The following is a 21,591-nucleotide window of genomic DNA, read 5'->3' on the forward strand; positions in this document are numbered from 1 at the left end:
ACCATTACCTTCTACTTTTCTCCCTGTCTCCAAAGACTCATTTTTGGAAAATGGTTGTGTAAACCAGCAGTTCGCAAACATTAGCATGCATGAGGCTTTGTTAAAACCAGATTGCTGGGTTCTGCCCACAGTTGCCGATTCAGTAGTTCTGGAGAGATGCCTGAGAATGTGCATGTCAAATGATGCCCATGCTGCCGGTCTTGGGGCCACACTTTGAGCTTCACTGGTCTAAACCCCTCAACCTCATTCTATGTGAGTGAAGGAATCTACAAACACGCACAAGTGCAACAGCCTTACAAGGTGAAGGATCCCAGCACCTGGGAGTGACTTTATGTGATCTTCCTTTCCCATGACACCAGATTGAGGCTGTGAAGGAGGAGAGGAGTTCTCAGGGCAGCTCAGTGAAATGTCACCTGACACCAGGGACCCACACAGTCTGTCTTTTGCTTCTCCAAATGTGTTCCCTCATTTCCCCACTAGGAAAATGAACAGGTTGCCATAGAGGTGTGGGTCTCAATTTCGGTGCTCATTAGAATCACCTGGGGAGATTTTAAATACTATTATTGTATATCCTGCTTAGAGATTCCAATATAATTGGTATGAGATAGGTCCTAGGAATCAGCATTTTAATCACATTACAGGTGATTCTAATATACACCCTGGTTGAAAACCACTGACATTTTCTAGATCACTTCCAGATCTACCAGTCTACCTGCATGCCTTCCCTCCCCATGGAATCCCACCCTGTCTACCTTTGCTCAGCCCTCAACCCTCCAGCCTAGCTGAACTCTTTGCCCTTACCTCTCTCCACATACATTGTATTCCATTCACCCTGGGACACAAAGTTGCTTCAAACCTCATTTAACTTCCCTGCTTAGGCAGAGGATGAGTCCCAAGCAACTGCAGAAATTCACTGATAAAAATACAGACAACAAAATAGGGGCACTTCTAGAACTCCTGAGAAGAGTTAACTGTGGAGGCAGAGGGGAACCCATTCCTGGAAAGTAACTTTTACTCATGAAGTCACACCAGAGCCCGAAGAGTACACATTACACTTAATATTGGCTCCATATTACCTATTCTCCTGGGCTGGCCCGACCCCATTTTGTGGTGATTCCTGCAGATTGACATATACTTTCTATGTACAAGCAACTCATGTGATAACATTTCTGCAAAGGTGGTGGCTTTTGCCTGATAGAAATTCAAGTGCTACCTTAATTTTCTGTTTTACTTATCTTGGTACAGAATGTGAACTTACCCACTGTTAGCCTAGGTTACTTTCATTTCATTCTAACTCTTTTGTAAACTGAACTAGAAGCACAGGAACCTTCTTTTCCGAACTTCACTTGAAGCTTTGGTTGGTGGAGGTTTTTCAGTTCAGTTGTCATTTTTAATGAGGTTATTGTTTGGGGTTTTGTTTTCTTTGAAATGGCTTAAGTTGAGGGGAAGTTTAGTCGTTTAATTCTACCATGTGGTCTGGCCGTGAACCCAAGGCCTGAGGACTGGTGCCTTTCTGCTAATTAATTCTCGATGTCAGACATCTGGAAACCCGCCTTTTCTGCCTCATCTGAGTTGACTAATTAATTAAGCTATGTTTGTAAACAGGCGTTTTCTCCCCAGCACTTCTTTCATCATCTGTTTCTTTAGCCACAAGCTGGCGACCCCATTAAATGGTAAACTACTTGGCCAATAATTCTGTTCTTGCACAGGCTATGGAGGTTCCTTTAGGAGGCCGCTTAGCACTGTGCAAGAAGCCCAGGCTTCGGAGTGAGGTGAATCAGGATTTAAATCCAGTTGAGCTATTTATTAATTATGTGACCACAGGCAAATTACCTGGCATCTTAACGTGTCAGTTTCCACATTTTCTCCCTGCAAAACCTACCACTTAGTCCAGTGTCTGGCACATCATTTGGTACTCTCTAAACACTGGGTATTTTTCTTTTTGTTTTACTTTTTTGACTGGATGGGAGCATTCATGCCACCTTCCTTGCCTTTGTCCAGGGAGTAGCTAGTTTCAAGGCACCTCCACAAACATTTTCACCTTTGTTTATCTCAAACCCATATGAGGCTATTTTTGCAAATGTTTTCACCCTCATATTTTACAGTTAGAGAATCGGTCTCTGCAAGGTTACGTGCCAACGTCCCATGGGCAGTCACAGACTGCCAGGGCCTGGCTAGGTCTTCATGCTGTTGGCTTAACGCTCTTGCTTTGAGACCAGATATCCCCCTTCCCTTCAGTGGAGGATGTGAGATTAGATTATAAACACTGGGAGGAAAAAGTTACACAAGATATACTGAGAGCACCTGATATGGTTTGGCTCTGTGTCTGTCCCCACCCAAATTTCATCTCAAATTGTAATCCTCATGTTTTGGGGAGGGACCTGGTGGGAGGTGATTGGATCATGGGGGTGGCTTCCCATACTGTTCTCATGATAGTGAGGGAGTTCTCATGAGATCTGCTGGTAAAAGTGTTTGACAGTTCCCCCCTCCTGATCTCTCTCTCCTGCTGCCATGTAAGATGTGCCTCACTTGCCCTTCACTTTCCACCATGATTATGAGTTTCCTGGGGCTTCCTCAGCCATGCAGAACTATGAATCAATTAAACCTGCTTTGTTTATAAATTACCCAGTCTAAGGTAATACCTTTTTAGCAGTGTGAGAATGGACTAATATAGTACCTTATAAAACAACGCAATGACTTAAGGTGTCGAAATGCCTAGTAGAGAAACATTATCTGATACATGGAATACACCGACAGTCTAACTGCTGGATTTCCCATTCTATAGCATAGAATATATAGATTCTGTCATTGTCCCACCAGTTCTGGTTGGTTTGTGGGTCAGCTGTTAGTCATTGTTGTGTCCCAAAGTTATTAACCAATTTCAATAACATTAATACTTACATGTGGGTGATTTGATGTATGTTTGAGTCCCCCACCAGCCCTGTGAGATTGGAAGTAGAATACACACACACACACACACACACACACGTACACACATTATACATATATATCTTCCCACTTTGCTCACAAAGAAACTTAGAATCCCAGACTTCAAATGGCTTGTCACATTCATAGGGCTTATCAGCAGTAGGGCCGGGCCAGAGATCTAGGACTTCCAACTGTGTGTTTGGTACTATTTCAACAATGCTACCACTAAAAAGAACTTACATGAGCACTGCACTTATTTATATTAAAGCACTCTAAAGAATGTTGTGCTGGTATGTCTTTTATTTCTATCCATGCTTGTCTTTCTTCTTGCTTATTGTATTCCTTGATTTTGCCTGATACGTATATCTTTTTCCCAAGGTAGACACATTGCAGTTAACCTCTGCTGTGTAGCAACCACCTCGAAACTTAGTGGCCTGAAATAGCCATAATTTTATTACTCAGCCTTCTTTGGGTCAGCAGTTTGAATTAGAATAAGTTTGAATTAGTGGTTCTTGGGTTGGTCTCCAGGGGGTCACTTATCTGTTGACTCTACCAATGCTGAATCATCCAAAATGGCCTAATTCATGGGTCTAGTGTTAGTACTGGTGATCGGATGAGCTTCATTCTATGTTTGCTTGTCCTCAAGAAGGCTGGTCCAAGTTTTTTCAGCATTGTCAGCAACATTCCAAGAGGACAAGACCCACTGACTATCGCTCATCCAGGTCTCTACATGTGTCACATTTTTCGATATCCTATTGGGCAAAGCAAGTCACAAAGCTAAACTCAGAGTCGGTGTGAGAAAGGATTGCACAAGGGCATGAATACCGGGATATCTGTTTCATTTAGTTACCACGAATATGATAATCTACCATAAATGAATATAAAAATAATATCTACCTTATAAGACTATTCTGAAAATTAAATTTCATACTGCATGTGTTTTGCTCAGCATCATCTCTGACATAGTAAATACTCAATAAATATTAGTATTATTGGTAGAATCATCATTATCTATTATTAGCTGCCAGGAGCCGGTTCCCTTTTTCAAATTTTGTTGTTATTTGTTTAGCTAACATTTATTTAGTGCTTACTATGGTAATCTTCCCTATGCTAGGTGTTGGGGATACAAGGAAATGATAATATTCAGTTCCTGCCATTGAGGAACTCATAATCTACTGGAGGAGATCAGACACATAATCAGTTAGCTATAAGATATCATGGCAAGTTGTGAGGCTGAGATATGCACATGGTATTTTGGCAGTACAGAGGAAGGATACCTAACCCTTTAGTCCAGCCAAGGAGTGTAGTAAGAAAACTTCTTGGCATAGATGCTACTGAGCTGAATCCTAAGTGAAGAGCTGTATTGTTCAGAAGACCAGGGGTTTAAAATAGAGGATTTTGGCATGAGTAAAGACATTCAGATAAGAAACAGCATTCTGTGTTATCAAATGAAATTAAAAGGCTAGGAATCCTGAAGAGATAAGCCGAAAAAGAAACAAAGGCAGGGAGGCGAGAGAGAGAGAGAGCAAAAGAGAGAGGGAGAGAAAGGTAAAGAAAGAGGAGAAGGAGGAGCAAGAGGAGGGAAGGAAGGAAAGAGGAAGGGGAAAGAGAAAGGGTGAAACGTGGGGAATAAATGTGTACTTTTCCAAAGTTAGATATTATTCTGTAGGTGAATGAGGAGGCCCTGACAGGCTTTGAGAAGGGTAAGGATGCAGTCAGATCTGCAGTTTAGAGCAATCACTCTGGGGTTCACGTGGAGCATGAATGGAGATGGGGAAACCATTAGGAGTAATGCAGAAATCCAGGCAAGAGACAGAGTATCTGTGAATGGAAGTCAAGGTAGGATCCTTTCTATTTCTACCCTCCATAGCTAAGAAAAGCATTTCCATGAGAGATGGAATGACCTTGGATATCCTAGTTTGGGAGCCTGTAGTCTAGAATATCTGACAAAAAAACTATTTTCTTCATTCTTTACCAATATTCTTATCTACCAAATTGACCTTTATTATCTAGGAGGAGTGGTAGACCCTGGGCAATCTTACAGTGAGTGTTATTGTTAAGTATTTAGTCTTGTTTTGGATGGGCCTGGTGAGGTGTGAGGAAACTGTTCTATGAATTTGGCAGGTCACCTTAGAGAGAACAGTAAGTATGTTCTTAGACACAGATCCTTCAAGCCTTTTTTTTCTTGTCTTTGTGGTCTAGGCTTCTAAAATTATAATGTATTTTAAATGACTTTGACCTCTTCCATTTGTACTCCCTCATTGCCTCAGTAATTCTTATGTGTCTCTTCAATGTTTATGCCTTGTTACTTTTCATATGTATTCACAACCTTATGTCTTGGATTTCCTGGATGATCACACTTTCAACTACATTGCTTCATTGTCCCAGAAAGCACATTCATAATTATTAGTGTTTACATTCAGATTTGTGGTCCGGAAAATATTGTCATTATACTTATGCAATATGTCCCCTTTCCAGAATGCTTCTCATTACTTTCTTTCTGATACTTTTGTATGGGCACCCTGCAGTGATAAAAGCAGCTCTCTGCAGTCTCATCTGATGAGGTCCTGCTGCAGTCCAGCTACATGTTCTAGCTCCAAAAAAATTTGCTTGAGAACCAATTTTGCTTGTTTGATTGGTTTAGTAAATATGCAATGATTTGCATCACTATTCATTAGTGTCCCAAGCTATATCTGAGAGGGGTTAGTCCAGTATGTCTAAGATCTATCAGTAGATTCCTGCATATTTTCAAGTAAACTTTTCTTTAAACCTATTGAAAACACTTGAAATTCAGAGGAGGATCATGAAGAGGGTGTGATGAGACTGATCAGGAGGCAAGGGGCAGAGCAAGCCGGGGACCAGTCCAGTAAGCCTTGTTTGAAGAGCAGTATAATCATTTCTGACTCCCAGTGCTCTTCTGCAACAACCTGGTACCTTCTGGATGGTGGCACTGTCCACTCAGTGCCTTTCATCCTCCTGCTTCTCTGGGCCCCTAGACCATCTAATGCTATGGCAGGCCCAAGGCACACAGAACTGCCAAGGAGAAGAGGACAGGCAGGTATTCTAGATCAGCATCATTTATTAGACATTATTACGACATGCCTGATACTGTTCTCTGCATTTTATGTGCCTTGTGGCACATATTATTAATATTAATATGTGGCACATAATGTTAATATTTGTGGCATTGAGGAGTGGTAAAAAAACAAAGGCTTTGGTGTCAGACTGCCTGTGTTCGAATCCTGTTTCTGTCATTTACTTGGTTTGGGGAACCCCTAAGTGGGGGTCTTAAAGGACCCTTCTGGGTTATGAGCTGTTAATCCTGGGAAGGAACTTGTAGAAGGAGTGCATGGGGAGTAGAAGGGGAGACGGAAGGCATGCAAATGACTGCACCTGGCAGCAGGGTCTGGCACACGGACCAGGTGTTAGGAGATGCCAAGTGACCTGCTGAGTGCATTTGGCTGTGACTGTAGACTCTGTGACTGTCCAAGCACCCCCACAAGGCCTGGCCAGGAAGAGAATGCAGCCACAGGTCACTAACCAAACAATAGGAACTCCAGCCCATTGGCCCTGCCTAAACCCAAGACTCAAAGAGCTTGAGTGGAGGACCCCTGCTGCTTCTTCCTTTGGTGAGACACTTGTTTAGGAATGACTGAGGAATCTGCCTGTCACTTGCAACCCAACTTACTTCTTGGCTCCTGAGATGTTCACAGAAATTGGCGATGATAAATGTCACTACTGCCACCACAACCACTGTCATTTACTCAGGGCTTACCATGCTCTGGGCACTTTACAAAGCACTTTATGTACATTATTTTATTTAATTTTCATCAGAACCCCACAGATAGTTATATTGCCATTTATGAATGAAATACACAGTGCATTATGAGAATTGTTTTGATTATAAAGGATAGACACACAACTTGAACCAATAAAGACAACTTTATTGTAGGATACTGGATCATCTCAACAGAACTCACAATGGTAATGTGGTTGAGCCCCCAGAAGAGCCATAAACCAGGACTCTGATGCTGTCATATATCTCACTCATACTCTCACTTGTATTTACTTTTCAGTGGCTTCTGGCTTCATTCTTCTCTTCCCATAGGTCAGTTTCTCCATAGGCTACAAAATATGGCTTCCCAGGGCTTCTGAATTTTACATATTATAGCTTATGCCACTAGAATGAAACTGACTTAACATTCTCCTAGGTCCTACCAAAAATCCCAAGGATTTGATCCAGCCAGTCAGGTGCCCCAACTCCTCAACCTCTCAGCTGTGGCTGGGTCAGTGGGTAGACCAGGGGGTGAAATAAAATGGCAACCTCCACAGGACCACATGGTTGGAGTTGAGGAAGGGGCACTTCACAAAAGGAGGAGATAAAGATTTACACTGAGGGGTGAGAGGGGAGAGTGAGTCAGAAGGAGAGGCAGGGATGGCTGGTTGGTAGCCCAACAGTAGCCATCCACAACACAGGGTTAAAAAAATTAAGGAACTCATCCAGACTCACAGGCAACCAATGATGGGAAAGCAAGTATTCAAATTAGGCATTTCTGACTTCAAAGTCTACATTCCTTACTAATATGACAAATTAGAATAAAGTAGGGTGAATGAATGAGTGAATACACACATACATACATATTTGCCTAAGTACTAATGAAGACCTTGCCAAGTCAGTGCTCAAATCCAGAGAGTCACAGTTCAGAATCGTCCAACGCTACACACTTTTGCTCTATCCTCACAACTGTCATTTGAGAATAAAGGTAGAAAGTAATGACAAGGTAACCTGATGACAAGCAGTGTCAGTGATTGCAGCCTATGGCCCAGTTCCCAAAAGCAGATTCTAACAGCACCCCTAGAACCCAATCATCATTTATCAGTCAGCAGGTCAGCATTGCTGCTGAGCTGTGTTCTGGAATAAGCCAAGGCCTTGGGCATGATGCACACATGTCCAGGAGGAAGCTGATTCCAAGGGAGTGGTCTCTTTGACAGGTTCCTCACTGTGTCCTGCATATTCCAGAAGATGGCTTGGGACCCAGTTTTGTTGTTTCAGGAGACAGGTCTTCATTGGAAGAAGGCATATCAAAGGTGAAGGTAGAGCTCAGCTCTCACTAATTGAGCTCCTTTAAGTCTAAGAATAGGACTCTGAGGATTATGGCTTCCCAAGGATGGAGAGTTGTGGCTTGGAGTTTTTGAGCCCTTGTGCCAAGAGGCATTAGATACTTCAGGAAATCCTGCTGAATCTTTCCACCTATTTGGGCCTGTTTAGCAAACTGTTTACAAAATTCTCTGACCTAAAAGAATTAATATTCTTTTCTAAAATGGCATCTTGTCCTAGGGAGGAGTTTATGGTGAGGCACCACCTCGCCCAGTGGGACTCTTTGGATTCAAGACCTTTGGTAAATTCAGAAGAGTACTAGCATTTTTGTTCCTGTGATTTGTTTTTATTTGCACATGAATTAAAATAGTGAATGAAACCAAAAGAACCTCATCAAGTTTACCCTGATGTTTGGAAAAAATTGAGTTAAAAGCTTGGAGTTTGTTCAGTATTTCCCCCTTGACAATTGCAAGCCACTTGCACAAAAAAATTACTTTTCTGGGAGGAAGTCACATTAAGGAGCTGCACTGATGTTTTCAATTGTAGTAGTAATAGTTATAATGAGGAGGAGGAGAAAAAAATAGCAAATACTTGCAGAAAACTAATGAGCCAGGCACAGAGAGATTAAATAACTCATCCAAGGTCACACAGCTTGTCAGTACCCTGCCTCCCACTGCCACCTGCCACCATTCTGCCTATCTGGCCCCCATTATGAACTTCAGTTGCCACTTGTCATGAACCCTTTAGACACAACCATCAGGGATCTTGGGAGACTAGGGTGAGCTGAAACAGACTCTTCTACTCTCTTAGATCACAGTAAGTTTGCAAAGAATATAGAGGTCATAAATATTTTCTTGGTAACATAGCATGGTAAAAAAAAATATGAGCTGCTAGAGTCAAACAAAACAGAGATAAAATTCTGGTCCCTCAACGAGCCTTGGGCTTTTGGGTCTATATTGTAGGCAATTAATAATATCCACCTTTTTTAGTGGCAATGAATTGATAGACCTCTGCGAGAAGTGCCTGGCCCTCGGCCTGGTCCCTAATGGCTCTAATTACTCTAATATGATCACATCTCCATCCGTGGCGTTATCTGAAATGACCATAACTGCTCTCTGGTGCTGAGGGAATCAACAGCTTCTATTCCTGGCAGGTAAGTCTGCTCTACCTCCCCCATTTTCCCATTCCTTCACTCTCCAGAGTAGGAAAGATGGAAGGAGGGATAAGCAGAGAACAGGAGTCACTCAGAGGGCAGTGCCCAGCAGCAACAATGGGTACACACAGCGCTCAGGGGGCCTGGACTCTCTTGGAGAGACAGGGCTCAGCCAGGGATAGCATCTGAGGCCTGAGATGGCAATGGATGTCTCAGTGTCCCTCGGGGAGCCACGCAGGTGCCAGGCAGGGTTGGCTGGATGGGCTTCCCTTCAGCATGTGTACCCAGAGCCTGTGGTCCCCAGCTTAGTAAGTGATGAGGCAGTCATCGGCCAAAGGCAGTCATGGATCAAATTTAAATATGGAAATTATTTTCAAGCACACTTTTCAAAAACTGAATTTCTAAACCTAGATGTCACTGAATATGCAAATAATTAGGAGAAGAAGCATTAAAGCCATGGCAGTGGCCTTTTTAGATACTCACTGCAGCAGATTGTGCCATTGCACTTAGAGTAATTCACATAGAACTGAGTCTGTCCAAGGTAACCTTATAATCAGGAAGGCTGAAGAGAAACAGAATGAAGCAGGCTTTACATCTTACATCATTTTCATGGACAAAACAACACTGGAGGGAGATCTAGTGAAGGCTTTGTGGAGGGTGTGCAATGACATCAGTCATTAATTTACTGAGCACATAGTCGTTATTCATGCCATTACAAGGGACAAAAGGAGGCATCTAATATAGTCCCTGCCCTCGAAGGGCTTAAAGACCAATTCAGAGACATGAATTTTGAAATACAGCTAACATTTTAATATGAGAGTTAAAGGGAGAGGTTGACCCACAAAATTATTACAGGTGATCAAATAAGAAAACTCTTTCTCTGGGCTGGGGTGATCAGGGACAGTATCATGGCAGTGGAGAGGTCTGAGAAGGGCCAAGGAGAATGCAGAACATTCCTGAAACATGGAAAGGGACAGACCTGTGGGCAGAGGAAGGCCATGTGCAACAACAGAAAGCAAAATGGCATCTCTGTCATGTGCAGTATAGGAAAAGCTACATGCAAAAGTATACTAAGTATACTAAGACCAAATGAGGACACTTTGGGAGTGGGGTAGATTGTTTTACAAGTCAGATAGGAAACCAAACGCTCCATTTAAAAAGACATATTATGTTTTACTGCAAAAGAAAAACAGTAAAATTTTGTGCACAGAAAAACGACCAGTCAGAAGACAAATCTGAGTGGGAAAAATGTTTTAAGCATACCTGACAGATGAAGGGTTACTATCGTAGTACACCAGGAGCTCTTCTCTATGAACAGATAAGACAAACAACTCAATAGAAAATGGAGAAAAGATGTGACTAGAGGGTAAAGGAGGAAAACCTAAATGGCTAAGAGATATAGAAAGGTGCTTGAGCTCACCGTGAGGCAAGGAGATGCACATTAGAGCAGGAAGATATTGTTTTTCATTCTTCAGATTGGCAAGCATTTAGTAGTGATAAAAACTTAGTGCTGGTGAGAGTGTGAGCAGGATGCACTCTTGTGCTTTGCTTATAGGAATTTCAATTGTTGCAAACTGTTGTATTCTGGCACCATTGGGAATATTTAAAAACATACATATCTTTTTGTTCCACTTTTTCATTACTGGGAATTGATGCCTTAGAAATACCAAGATTTGTATTATGTCTTTTGGTTAATTTTTTGGAAATATCATAAATATCATAGGGGTATGCTTGAATAAAGCAAGACACATTCATTATAATAGGCTACTATGCAGTTCTTAAAAGGAGTTAGATCTACTATTGGAAGAAATTCCCTACAGAGGTGGGAAAAGTAAGTGGCAGAGAAATGTGCGTATTATGATTCGATTTAGGAAACACACATGCATACATACAGAGTCACACAAATCCCCTTATTTGTATATATGTAGATGTATTTTGAATGGATACAGATAGTGCAGGACCATACAGTGCTAGAATGTTCACTTGGTTACAAAGAAACCAGGGGGAGAGGTGGTGCTTTAGTTTGAATGTGTCCCCCAAAGTTCATGTGTTGGAAACTTAATCCTCTATGCAACGTTGTTGAGAGGTGGGACCTTTTAGAGGCAATTAGGTCCTGAGGCTCTGCCCTCATGAGTGAATGAATGACATTATCACAGTAGTCGGTTGCTTAACCAGAGAGCGGATTTGTTATAAAAGTGAGCTTGGCCCTCTCCTGCTCTCTCTCACACACGTACTCTCTTGCCCTTCTGCCATCCGTATGGGATGATGCAGCAAGAAGGCCCTTGCAAGATGCCAACACCTTTATATTGGACTTCATAGCCTCTAGAAGTGTGAGGGATACATTTTTTAAAAAAATTAATAAATTACCCAGTCTGTGGCATTTTTTTATAGTAGCAAAAAACAAAGTAAAGATAGGTAAATAGAGAAAAATAAAGATTGAGCAAAATGAAGTGTTATCATATACTCAAACATTAAAAATCCTCAGACTGAAGATGTATAGCTTTGGGGGTAGGGAAGTGAGGGTGTCCTCCTGTCCTCGGATTTCTGCTCTATTCGGAGTCTGCAGGACAGAATGGGATGCAGAATTTGGGCTGCCTTGCAGCGATTCTGTCTATTCCTTTACCTTGCTCAGGGAAATAGCATGTAGCTTTAAGTTTCACATTTTAAAAGTCAGATGAAGGCGTAAAATAAGCAGCAAGTGTTTTGCGTTAGATCCAGATGTCATCTCAAGCAAAAAACAAAAATGCTTTGATTTTTGAAAAATAACCTTTGACGCCTAAAGAGGCTCTAATAAGTGCTTTTGTTCCAGAATCTTAAAAAAATGACTTTCTGTGCAGATGAGAGAGGCAGCCCGAGGAGACCGATGTCCTTTGCTAATCTGTGCAAGGACTGCAGCGGCCGCAATACCCTGCCCTGTTCCCCTCTCTCTTCTTCTCAATGACACATTCGCCCTTCTGCTCACATCAACTGTTCATGGTAGAGGGACAAACGTGGGGGCTTCAGAGAGGAACACGGTCTCTGTGGTCTTTTTTAATGTGTGGCCTTGTCAGGGTGCTAATTTGTGCCAATTTCACTGGCAGTAATGGAGGAATCTGTTAGCAGAAGGAAGACTTTGAAGTCTAAAAGCATTACAGATTAGTTCCCTAGAATTTTCCTAAGGGAAGCCTTATGAGCCAAGTCCACTCGAAGATACTCCACAGGTTTGTAAGGTAGACTTCCTTCCGAGGAGAAATTCCCAGCTATCCAGCCTGTACCAAGAGAACCAAACCAGAAACTCCAAAACATCACTCCTTGTTTTTCTGAAAAAAAAAAAAAAAACTAGGCAAATATTTTTTTTTTCTCTTGAGAAAGATGATTTTGGCCCTCAAGAGATCTTTTTAAATATTAGAATGGCAGATAACTGAATTTTTTGTAGACAGATGTTGTGAAATGTGCTTGTGGTAATGATGTTTGTTTAGTGTTTCCCTCAAAGGAATTCTGAGTGCTTTACAGTCATTTTCTTCATTATTTCTTAAGGTTTTTTATTTTCCTGATCCTATTTTAATCTCAAGCATAAATTCTTCCTTCAGTTCTTCTCGCTACATTGTCTCTGAAATATCTCCTGTTAGCCTCATGTTCTACTACTGTCTGCACTTCCAGGATTGTATACTGACACCACTTCAGACATCCTTTCAAGATGTTTGCTTGGTATCTCCGGCTTCTCTTTCTCTATTTACTATTTTTATTTGCTCTTTCAAACTTTTCCATTTATATTTTTCACCATACTTTCTCCCCCTTGAGAGAAGGATTGCTTGAAATATACCTTCTTCTTCTACATAATTTTTTTTTCCTTTTTTGTTAATTTTAGTTGTTTACTCATTTCTAACCTGCCTTGCTCCATAAAGAATTGGCAGTGACTATCTAAACATGTTCTTTAACATGAGCCCTGTTGGTTGGAATTGGAAATCTGATATTCGTAGATTTTCTTTTTCAAAAAAGTTTCACCTTTCAGTACTCAAGGAATTTAACTTTCCTTCTCATTTCTTTTCTTGTTTCCTTGAAGAAACAAGAAAAAAAAATCACGACTTTAAGACAAGTTCATATTTTGTAGAAACAAATTGGATACTGCTATCCCTTCAAAAAGTAACCTCTAAAAGCACCTCATCATTGGGCTTTAATCTGTAGGACGTAGAGAGCCCCTGTCGTAAAGAAATTATGATCATGAAATTATGTGGAAGGCACCTCAGAATCTATACACTTATTTTTACAGATGCAGAAACTGAGGCTCACAGTACTTTAGAAATGTGTTTATAGTCTCAGAAATACTCAGAGACACGTTTCGAATTCATTTAGAAGACAAGTCACCTGGAACATTTAAAAAATCATTAAAGAAGGTAGTAGATAGCATGAAATGATGAATAACTGGGTTCCAGGCAGTGGTGAGCTGGTAGATGTTTAACAATAGGGGCTGGGGCTGGACAGAGGGAGCCTGATTGATAGTGTTTGCCACCTTCATGGTGCCCATGCCAGTTTCAAGCTACCAGCCTGACACCCTTGAACCAGGAGTTGGGAAGAGATGAGCATAATCCAGTCAGCTCTCGAGAGTGGCAGAGATCATCCGGCTACAGTGAGTAGGCCCTTAAGGAGGAGAACTGTGCTAGACCATTGCTCCCCATGCCTCAGACCTTACAGTTGTGAAGAATAATCCATTTTCATTTAGCCTCTGCACCACTCTGCTCCTTCACTCTTGCTCTTGCTTTGGCAGATAAATAATCTTACCTCCTCAGCTATCATTTACATTTCAAGCCCCAGCTCAAAATGAGGATCTGTGAGATTTCTTCTGATTCTTTTGGAAATCGTCACTTCTACTCTGAATGCCAGAGTACTTTATTTATATATTTTATTAGAGTAATTACCAAAGCCTAACTTGTCCTTGGATAGTGGATATTAATTATCAAAGCCTATTATTGTTGATGGATAGTGTCTTTTCCCTCTAGACTGTCCTTGGAGGAAAAGGAACATGTCTTACTCCTTCCTTGTCAGAGAAGCAGTACAGTGTGGTGGGTAGGAGCCCAAGCTCTGGAGTCAGACTGCTCAGCTTCAAGTCCCTTACCATGGGACCTTGGGCAAGTCATCAAACCCCTCTGTAGCCATCTGTAAAATGAAACATTAAATGTGAGTCCCAATATCACAGGCTCACTGTGATATAGTGAGATTACTAGATATGGTCAGTGCCTAGCACATCTATGCCCTCAATAAATGCAACCTGGTATTGTTACCTCTAGCACACAGCCCAGTGCCTGGCACAGAATCAGTGTGCAGTTGGTGGTGGTTGAAATGAATGGACTTGAAGTAAGGATATGACCCAGCTAACTCGGTAGGAAGTTGGGAAAGGGTGTGATAAAGGGAACTGCATGAACAAACTATTGTTGGAGAAATGAGAATGATATATTTAATAAAAATCAGTAGGTTATAGAATTATAGGATCAGAACCCAGGTTTCCAGCTGTGGTATGATGAACACAGAGAAGGGTAGGATCATTCGTACCTTCCCTTCACCCCATATGCTAGATGATGTATGTCTATAAATATACCATTGTTATTGCAATAGCTTTTGTAGACTGCTGATTGAAATATCTCATTTTCGATGCTGTGCAATTGCTTTTTAAAACATCAAAATGCTAGATTTTGAGTACAAATACTGTTACATTTCAATTTGATTCAGTCCATCATTCCCACTAATTCATATCTCCTCGAAACTTGATTCTGCAATGCAGTTTATCTTTCCTCCTATCTAGTTTTCTGCTGTCTGCAATTTTGTAAGCATGACTTCTATTTTGTTTTCCAAAATACTATCCAGGCTGCTTCTAAGAACAGAGTCCCCTGACATGACACTAGTGACTTTTCCTATGTTGGCAGTCATTCATTAAACAATCTATTGTTTTCCTTTTTGGGTACAGATTTTAAACTGCTTTCAAATCTATCAAAGTGTGCAATATCCATATTGTTCACAATAGTATCTGAGAAACTCTGCCAAAATGTTATGTATGTAGCATTTTTTCCACAGATATAGTAAGTCTATTAGAAGAGAAAATGCAGCTAGTTTGTTGCAAAGTGTCCTAATTAATCCATGTTAGCTCTTAATACCAACAACTTCCTTTTCCAAGTTGAACTAAGGATTCATGATGTAAAATAGTGAAGTTAACTGTATCAAGGTAGGCTAGACTCAACCTACAGACTTTGACTATCTAGGTGAGAAATTTGGGCACAATTCTGAGGACAGTGAGAGATTGTTGAAATTTTTGATTCAGGGTTATATGACAAAATTGTGTTTTCTGGCAGCAGTGTCCACAATGGACTCTGGGGGGACCTTTAGTGAGATTTGAAATTTCCTGCAATAATATCAGAATGGGCCGCTGGGCTATATTAGGCTAGGCTAGTAGCAATAAAGATAGAAGAGAATAAATTTGGATTTAAGAGAAAAAAAGTCAAAAGGGACTATTGAGGGAAGATGATAGGAAATAAATAAATAAATAAATAAATAGATAGATAGATAGGTACTTTAGGGCTTCTCAACCTTTTACACATTATTGAAGGTGCAGAATATAAAACCAATTCAGCCACTGGGGTAAATAGGCCTGTTTGGGGATGGGGTACCAATGTCTGGGGCCCCCAGGACTAAGTCTCTCCTCTCCCAATTCCTACCTGCCCCAACTGGCAGAGGACATTAGTATCTCCACTGGCTGCAGAGCCATTTGGAAATTTCTGTTTTAGAAATAAGTAGTCTTAGTAATATGAGAAAAAATGTCTTGTACTAAAATCAGGATCAACAGTTCAGAGAAGTCTATATACATGAAGGAAAGCAAATGTTTGGTTCGGTGCATGATTCTGAACAAAGAAGCAAAACATCATTTATACCCTTGAAAGAAAACCAACCAGCATCAGTCAAACAGGGACTGTGTAGGAACCAAATAAGATTGCCCAAGCCACCAAGCCACTGCTTGCATTATAATGATGCAGTAACACAAGGGCAGGGGCTGTGCAGGCTACTGGACAAAGAAACCAAGAAGGAAGGAGTCTGGGTTTTGCATTAATTTGGAAATCCAAGCCGATTTGCTTGAAAATTTACAAAGTGCTACCAACTTGTTGCTTCTTATTGATTTCTGTAGTTAATAAATTAAGTAGTGCTGTAGTTCCTGGTGCCTCACCTGTTCTACTACTTTATATTGCTGCATGGAGGAAATCATAGATTGAGAAAATATAGGTGCTTGCAATCCATAATTCCTGATGATAATTGAAGATGCTCAGTTATAGAAAATAAGCAAGTATTCCCTCTTTCTCCATTAAACTCAATGAGACAGAGAGATCAAGAGCCCCCCGACAAAGCCATGTCGATTCCCTTATAAATAGGAATGAGTAGCTCTTCTGAAAAATAATGGAACCCATACATTTCTCAGGATGGTTGCCAGCAGGCCGCCATGTTCATGATTCAGGCGCACTGGCCTTTCACATTGGAGTCCATGTGGATGGTGCTCCCTGGTGTTGGGACACTCAGCCTGTGTGGCCATAGGTGGTGGCTCACAGAGAGACATATCTGATTCATCCCAGGGCTTCCACCCAGCCCAGGAGGTGCACGTCTGCATTGACCCACGTTCGTCCCCAGCCTAACTGTGCTCCCTTCCCAAACAGTGTTAGTATTCTTTAATCCCAATTTGTAATTTTATTCCAATTCAGATCCACCTAGCTCTCGCCACTGGATCTCTTCTACAGTCAAAGCAAATCCTTTTGGCTCATTTGCTCCCATTGTTCTGTTGACCTTTCCACAGCTATCCGCTGCTCTCACCATCATGCTCCTTGTTACAGTTAAGTAGAAAAAACTGGCAGCCACACATAATGCAGGCAACTCCAGCATCCTCACAGCACTTACTGCACAGTGCTGCAAGGTATTTGTTTACATATCTGACTCCACTCACTATGAGCTTCATGAAGGACAGAATGATGCTTCTTTGAGCCGTGGGTCTTGGCAGGGTGCCAGCACATAGTAGGTTCTCATTTAATGTTTGGTAAGTGAGTGATAATTGAATGTATTGCCTTTCTTACATTTGGACACAGTAGTCTCATTTGGGGCATATGACTAGAGAGAAGAAAAAGTATTCCTCTCTCTAGTTTGTACAATGTTGGCACTTGTTGGTTTTTGTTCAACTGCTTCCTGGAATTATTCAGACAATACAGGGACAGGCTGTTATGTTGTGGCCAGAGGTTTCTGATTCTCGTGTTCATTCTTGTGCAGGTGGGGAAGTGGAAAGACAAGTCCCTGCAGATGAAGTACTATGTGTGGCCCCGAATGTGTCCAGAGACTGAAGAGCAGGAAGATGACCATCTGAGCATTGTGACTCTGGAGGAGGCACCATTTGTCATTGTGGAAAGTGTGGACCCTCTGAGTGGAACCTGCATGAGGAACACAGTCCCCTGCCAAAAACGCATAATCACTGAGTATGGCATCCTCTCAATGACTTTGGGTGGCATGGAAGAGTCAGCTTTGATGCACCTGTTAGCACTTGGCTGGCCTGAGACCTGAGGCATGAGAACTGGGCACTGTGTCTGATTTCTAGTTGTTTTTGATCTGTGGGATTACTGGCAGCCCTCTGGTCTAATGTCCCATTCTGTCCAGATGGTGACCTGGGAAAATGATGGCTAACTTCCTATGCTAAACTTTCTCTGGTCTTGCTTGGCCTCAATGATCAGGGCCTCAAGTTTATGGAGATTTAAGTTTACTTCTGGTTTTCAAATATGTTTTCTTGGGCCAACATGCCCCAAAATCTTGAGAGTTAGAACTATTTTTTGAAAAATATAAAACTAATCTATGCTTTTAAAAGTCAGGATAATGGTTTTCCTTGGTGTGAAGTGCCTAGAGTGGGAAACAAGAGGCCTCTTGGGTGCTGGTAACTTTTCTGTATCTGGATCTGGGTGCTGATTAAAAAGAGGAGTTCAGTCTGTGAAAATTCATTGAACTGAGGCCTTCAAATATGCACCCTTTTCTTATGTATTTTGTACTTCAAAGGAGAATTAAAATTAAGAGGAAACATATCTCCATGTGATGAGATAATGAGAATAGTGCAGGTCTGCTGTCTGTCTTATTTCTTCACTCGAGTCTAGTGTAAATTGTGCTGAGCTGTGAAGGGGGTCTGCTTCGGGATTGGAGGTGTTTTAATGGCAAAGGGTAATAAATGTTGCCTTTTTGTACAAAGCCTTTTTGTTCATTTGTTTTTGTTTCTTTAACTGGCTAGGAATAAAACAGATGAGGAGCCGGGTTACATCAAAAAATGCTGCAAGGGGTTCTGTATCGACATCCTTAAGAAAATTTCTAAATCTGTGAAGTTCACCTATGACCTTTACCTGGTTACCAATGGCAAGCATGGGAAGAAAATCAATGGAACCTGGAATGGTATGATTGGAGAGGTGAGTGTCCACAAGGGCTGTTTCCATTTTCATTTATTTTCCTTCTTTTAAATGTATGTTTTAAACATGCTCACTTTATGCATTTCAGAAAATACAAAATGGCAAATAAGATGTATTGTTCCCACTATATAAAGAAAACCACAGCTAGGCTGTATTTTCCTCGTGGTGGTCCCTTGCCCTCTGAATGTTTTAATTGGAGGATTGCGCCTTTCTCTTAGGTGGTCATGAAGAGGGCCTACATGGCGGTGGGCTCACTCACCATCAATGAGGAACGATCGGAGGTGGTCGACTTCTCTGTGCCCTTCATAGAGACAGGCATCAGTGTCATGGTGTCACGCAGCAATGGGACTGTCTCACCTTCTGCCTTCTTAGGTAAATGATGGGTTTGCTGGTGGAAGGAAATGGACATATGGATGGGGAAGTGAAATAGGGAACAAAGAAGGAGCACATGGCCAGGCTCTTCCAGCTAGGAGGTGGTGTGCTAGGAGCTCAACTCAGTCAGGGACTTCACTTAGGGGACTTCAAAATTAATTACTCTCAAACATGAAAACTGATGAACACCCAGAAAAATAGGAAAGCATAATGCCGTCTAAGAAAGCAGTACTGGACTGGTCCTCAGAGGGCCTACTGTAGTCCCATTCCTGCCATTTAGTCAGCATGTGACCTTGAACAAATTTGCTCTATCTGGGGACTCAGTTTCCTCATCCACAGGAGAAGTCATTTCAACCAGGCTGATCTCTGAGGCTGCTTCCTGCCATAATAATTTCTAATTCTGGATATCATTGAAATATCTATTTATTTTTAATTATCTGCAAGAATTGTGCTCAGTGCTACCAAAAAAGGTTTTTTGTTTCCACGCAAATTTTCTGAGGCTTTGCCAGATAGAGCTGATCTGATTCTTCCTCCCACCCCAGCGCACCCCTCCCCATACCATTCTCTCCAGCATCACTTAAATGTCAAAAATCTCAGATGTGATATAAGACTGGGTGAGATGAGGCCAAGATTTCAGTTAGATGAGGTCTTTTGTGAGCTCATACCCCATACTTTTTTCAGGGGCCATGGAATGAGGGGTTGGAAAACAAAACGTCACCTTGAAAACAGAACACTGGGCTAGCAGAAAGGAGACTGGGTTTGGCCTAAACAAGCCATAAGCCCCTGGACGAGTCACCATCTCTCTAAGGGACATCAACATTTTTTAAATGGGGCTATTACAGTAGACAGTGACTAACATTTCTTTAAGCTCTAACCATAGGGAATTAATTCAATTAATGCACTGCAAAGTGGAGTTATAGGCGCCATAGAATTTTTCTATAAATTACTCAAATTTCTTAGCTAATCTTCTTACTCACAGTGAAGCAAATTCCAGCCTTGCCAATTTTATGTGAAATGTGATTAGATAGTACACACTGTATGCAGTAATTCTCATAGCTGCTGTACGTATTTTATTTGCTTTTTTTCCTGTGCAAGGATAATTGGAACATTAAGAGATATAAACAAAACCACATTCTAATTCTAACCTTGTCAGTACAGCACTACCTTAACTTCTGAACTGGCAGAGCCAGTGGTACATTAATATATCACTGGAATGGCATAGAAATGTCAGGCAGGGTGTGTTTATGTCTGTGTTCAGAGGAGGAGCAGTTAGTAATAGGGATAAGAGAAGCCAACATTTATTGAGCACCTACTATATAATGTGCCAGGCATCATTGTACACCCTTTGGTAATATTAACTCATAAAATGTTATTATACCCATTTTATAGCTTAGGAAACGGAATCTTAGACATATTAAGCCATTTTCCAGCAGTCTCTTAGCTGATAACTGGCAGCTCTAGGATTAAAATCCAGCTATGGTAGCCTTCAGAACCTGTGTTCTAGTACAAATAAGGCCTTTTCAGGGTTCAGCCCCTAACCCAGGAACCAGCATGGGGGACAAAGAGCAATGTAATAAAATGAAAAAACACAGACTTTTTGGCTCAGTTTGTAACTTGACCCTGCCACTTTCTGAGTATGAACTGGAAAGAACCTTGACCTCTCAGTCCTAGTTTACTCCTCCATAAAATAAATAAGGTAATCCCTAATGAAAGGGCCATTAGAAGGATTATATATACAGTATGTGGTAAAGTACTTTCTAAATTGTAAAGGCCGAAACAGACGATGTATTTTGTGTATAGAAAGTTTCCCTGGGCCTAATGGGAGGAAAAGACCATAGAGGTGATGCTTTTACTCAGTTATTCCCCAATCTTAGACAAAAGAGAAATCAGGGTAGAATTGCAATCAATTAGAGTCAAGTGTGCAGAGGTTTTCTCTGCACCTCTGGAGAGAGCCTTTGAATTGTACCTCTTACGCTCGCATCTCTAGCTGCCATTAAAAGGTTTTGCATTTCACAGTTGGTGTGTTAAGCACTGGGGCTTTATCAAGATCTTTTTAAAATTGATTAAGTGAGCAAGCTTTTACAATTCCTTTGGGAGTTCGATAATAAAGTAGGTTTCAGAGTAAGAAATATATTTTCTAATTTTCAGCCAATTTTTCCCCTTTTTAAACTTCATCTTTATTAATGATTTGGAAGATGGAGAAAACAGCATGTTAATTCACTTAGTTATGAGTTTACAATGTGCTGTGACAGCTAAAAAGGCCAGAACTATTTTGAGACACAATTGAGGGAGCATTGTATCATGGGACAGAATAGTGATTGTCCCTTTTTATAGGCCTTCACAGAGATGGCTTCTGGAATATAGTATCTAGTTTCGGGACACCTCCAAGCCAGAGAGATATTTAGCTCAACTGGAAAGCATTCAGCACACATGATTAAAGATATTAAAGAAAGCATGTATGGAACATTCTTGCTACCTTGCCCAGTCTTGTCCCATCAACCCTATCACTTGGTGACAGGGGATAGATTGTAGTTGGTTTGTGAATTACAGCTTAGGCATGTTCCCTTGTCACTTGTTAAATTCCCACCGTTGCAGATAATAAT

At 41.2% G+C, this 21,591-nt stretch overlaps 1 protein-coding gene across 1 annotated transcript in view; it reads left to right on the top strand.

Annotated features, from left to right (window-relative positions):
* GRIN2B (glutamate receptor, ionotropic, N-methyl D-aspartate 2B) overlaps window positions 1-21,591 on the top strand; it is a gene marked incomplete at its 5' end in the record, with an annotated part of 113,196 nt that overhangs the window by 42,207 nt on the left and 49,398 nt on the right. Inside the window, 3 exons of the mRNA XM_011993610.1 lie at window positions 17,448-17,650; window positions 18,445-18,616; window positions 18,835-18,988. Coding sequence (XP_011849000.1) covers window positions 17,448-17,650; window positions 18,445-18,616; window positions 18,835-18,988 — 529 coding nt within the window. The remainder of the gene's footprint in view (window positions 1-17,447; window positions 17,651-18,444; window positions 18,617-18,834; window positions 18,989-21,591) is intronic.

Source organism: Mandrillus leucophaeus, unplaced genomic scaffold (genome assembly GCF_000951045.1).
Source record: "Mandrillus leucophaeus isolate KB7577 unplaced genomic scaffold, Mleu.le_1.0 Scaffold431, whole genome shotgun sequence".
In the NCBI taxonomy this organism is placed as follows: domain Eukaryota; kingdom Metazoa; phylum Chordata; class Mammalia; order Primates; family Cercopithecidae; genus Mandrillus; species Mandrillus leucophaeus.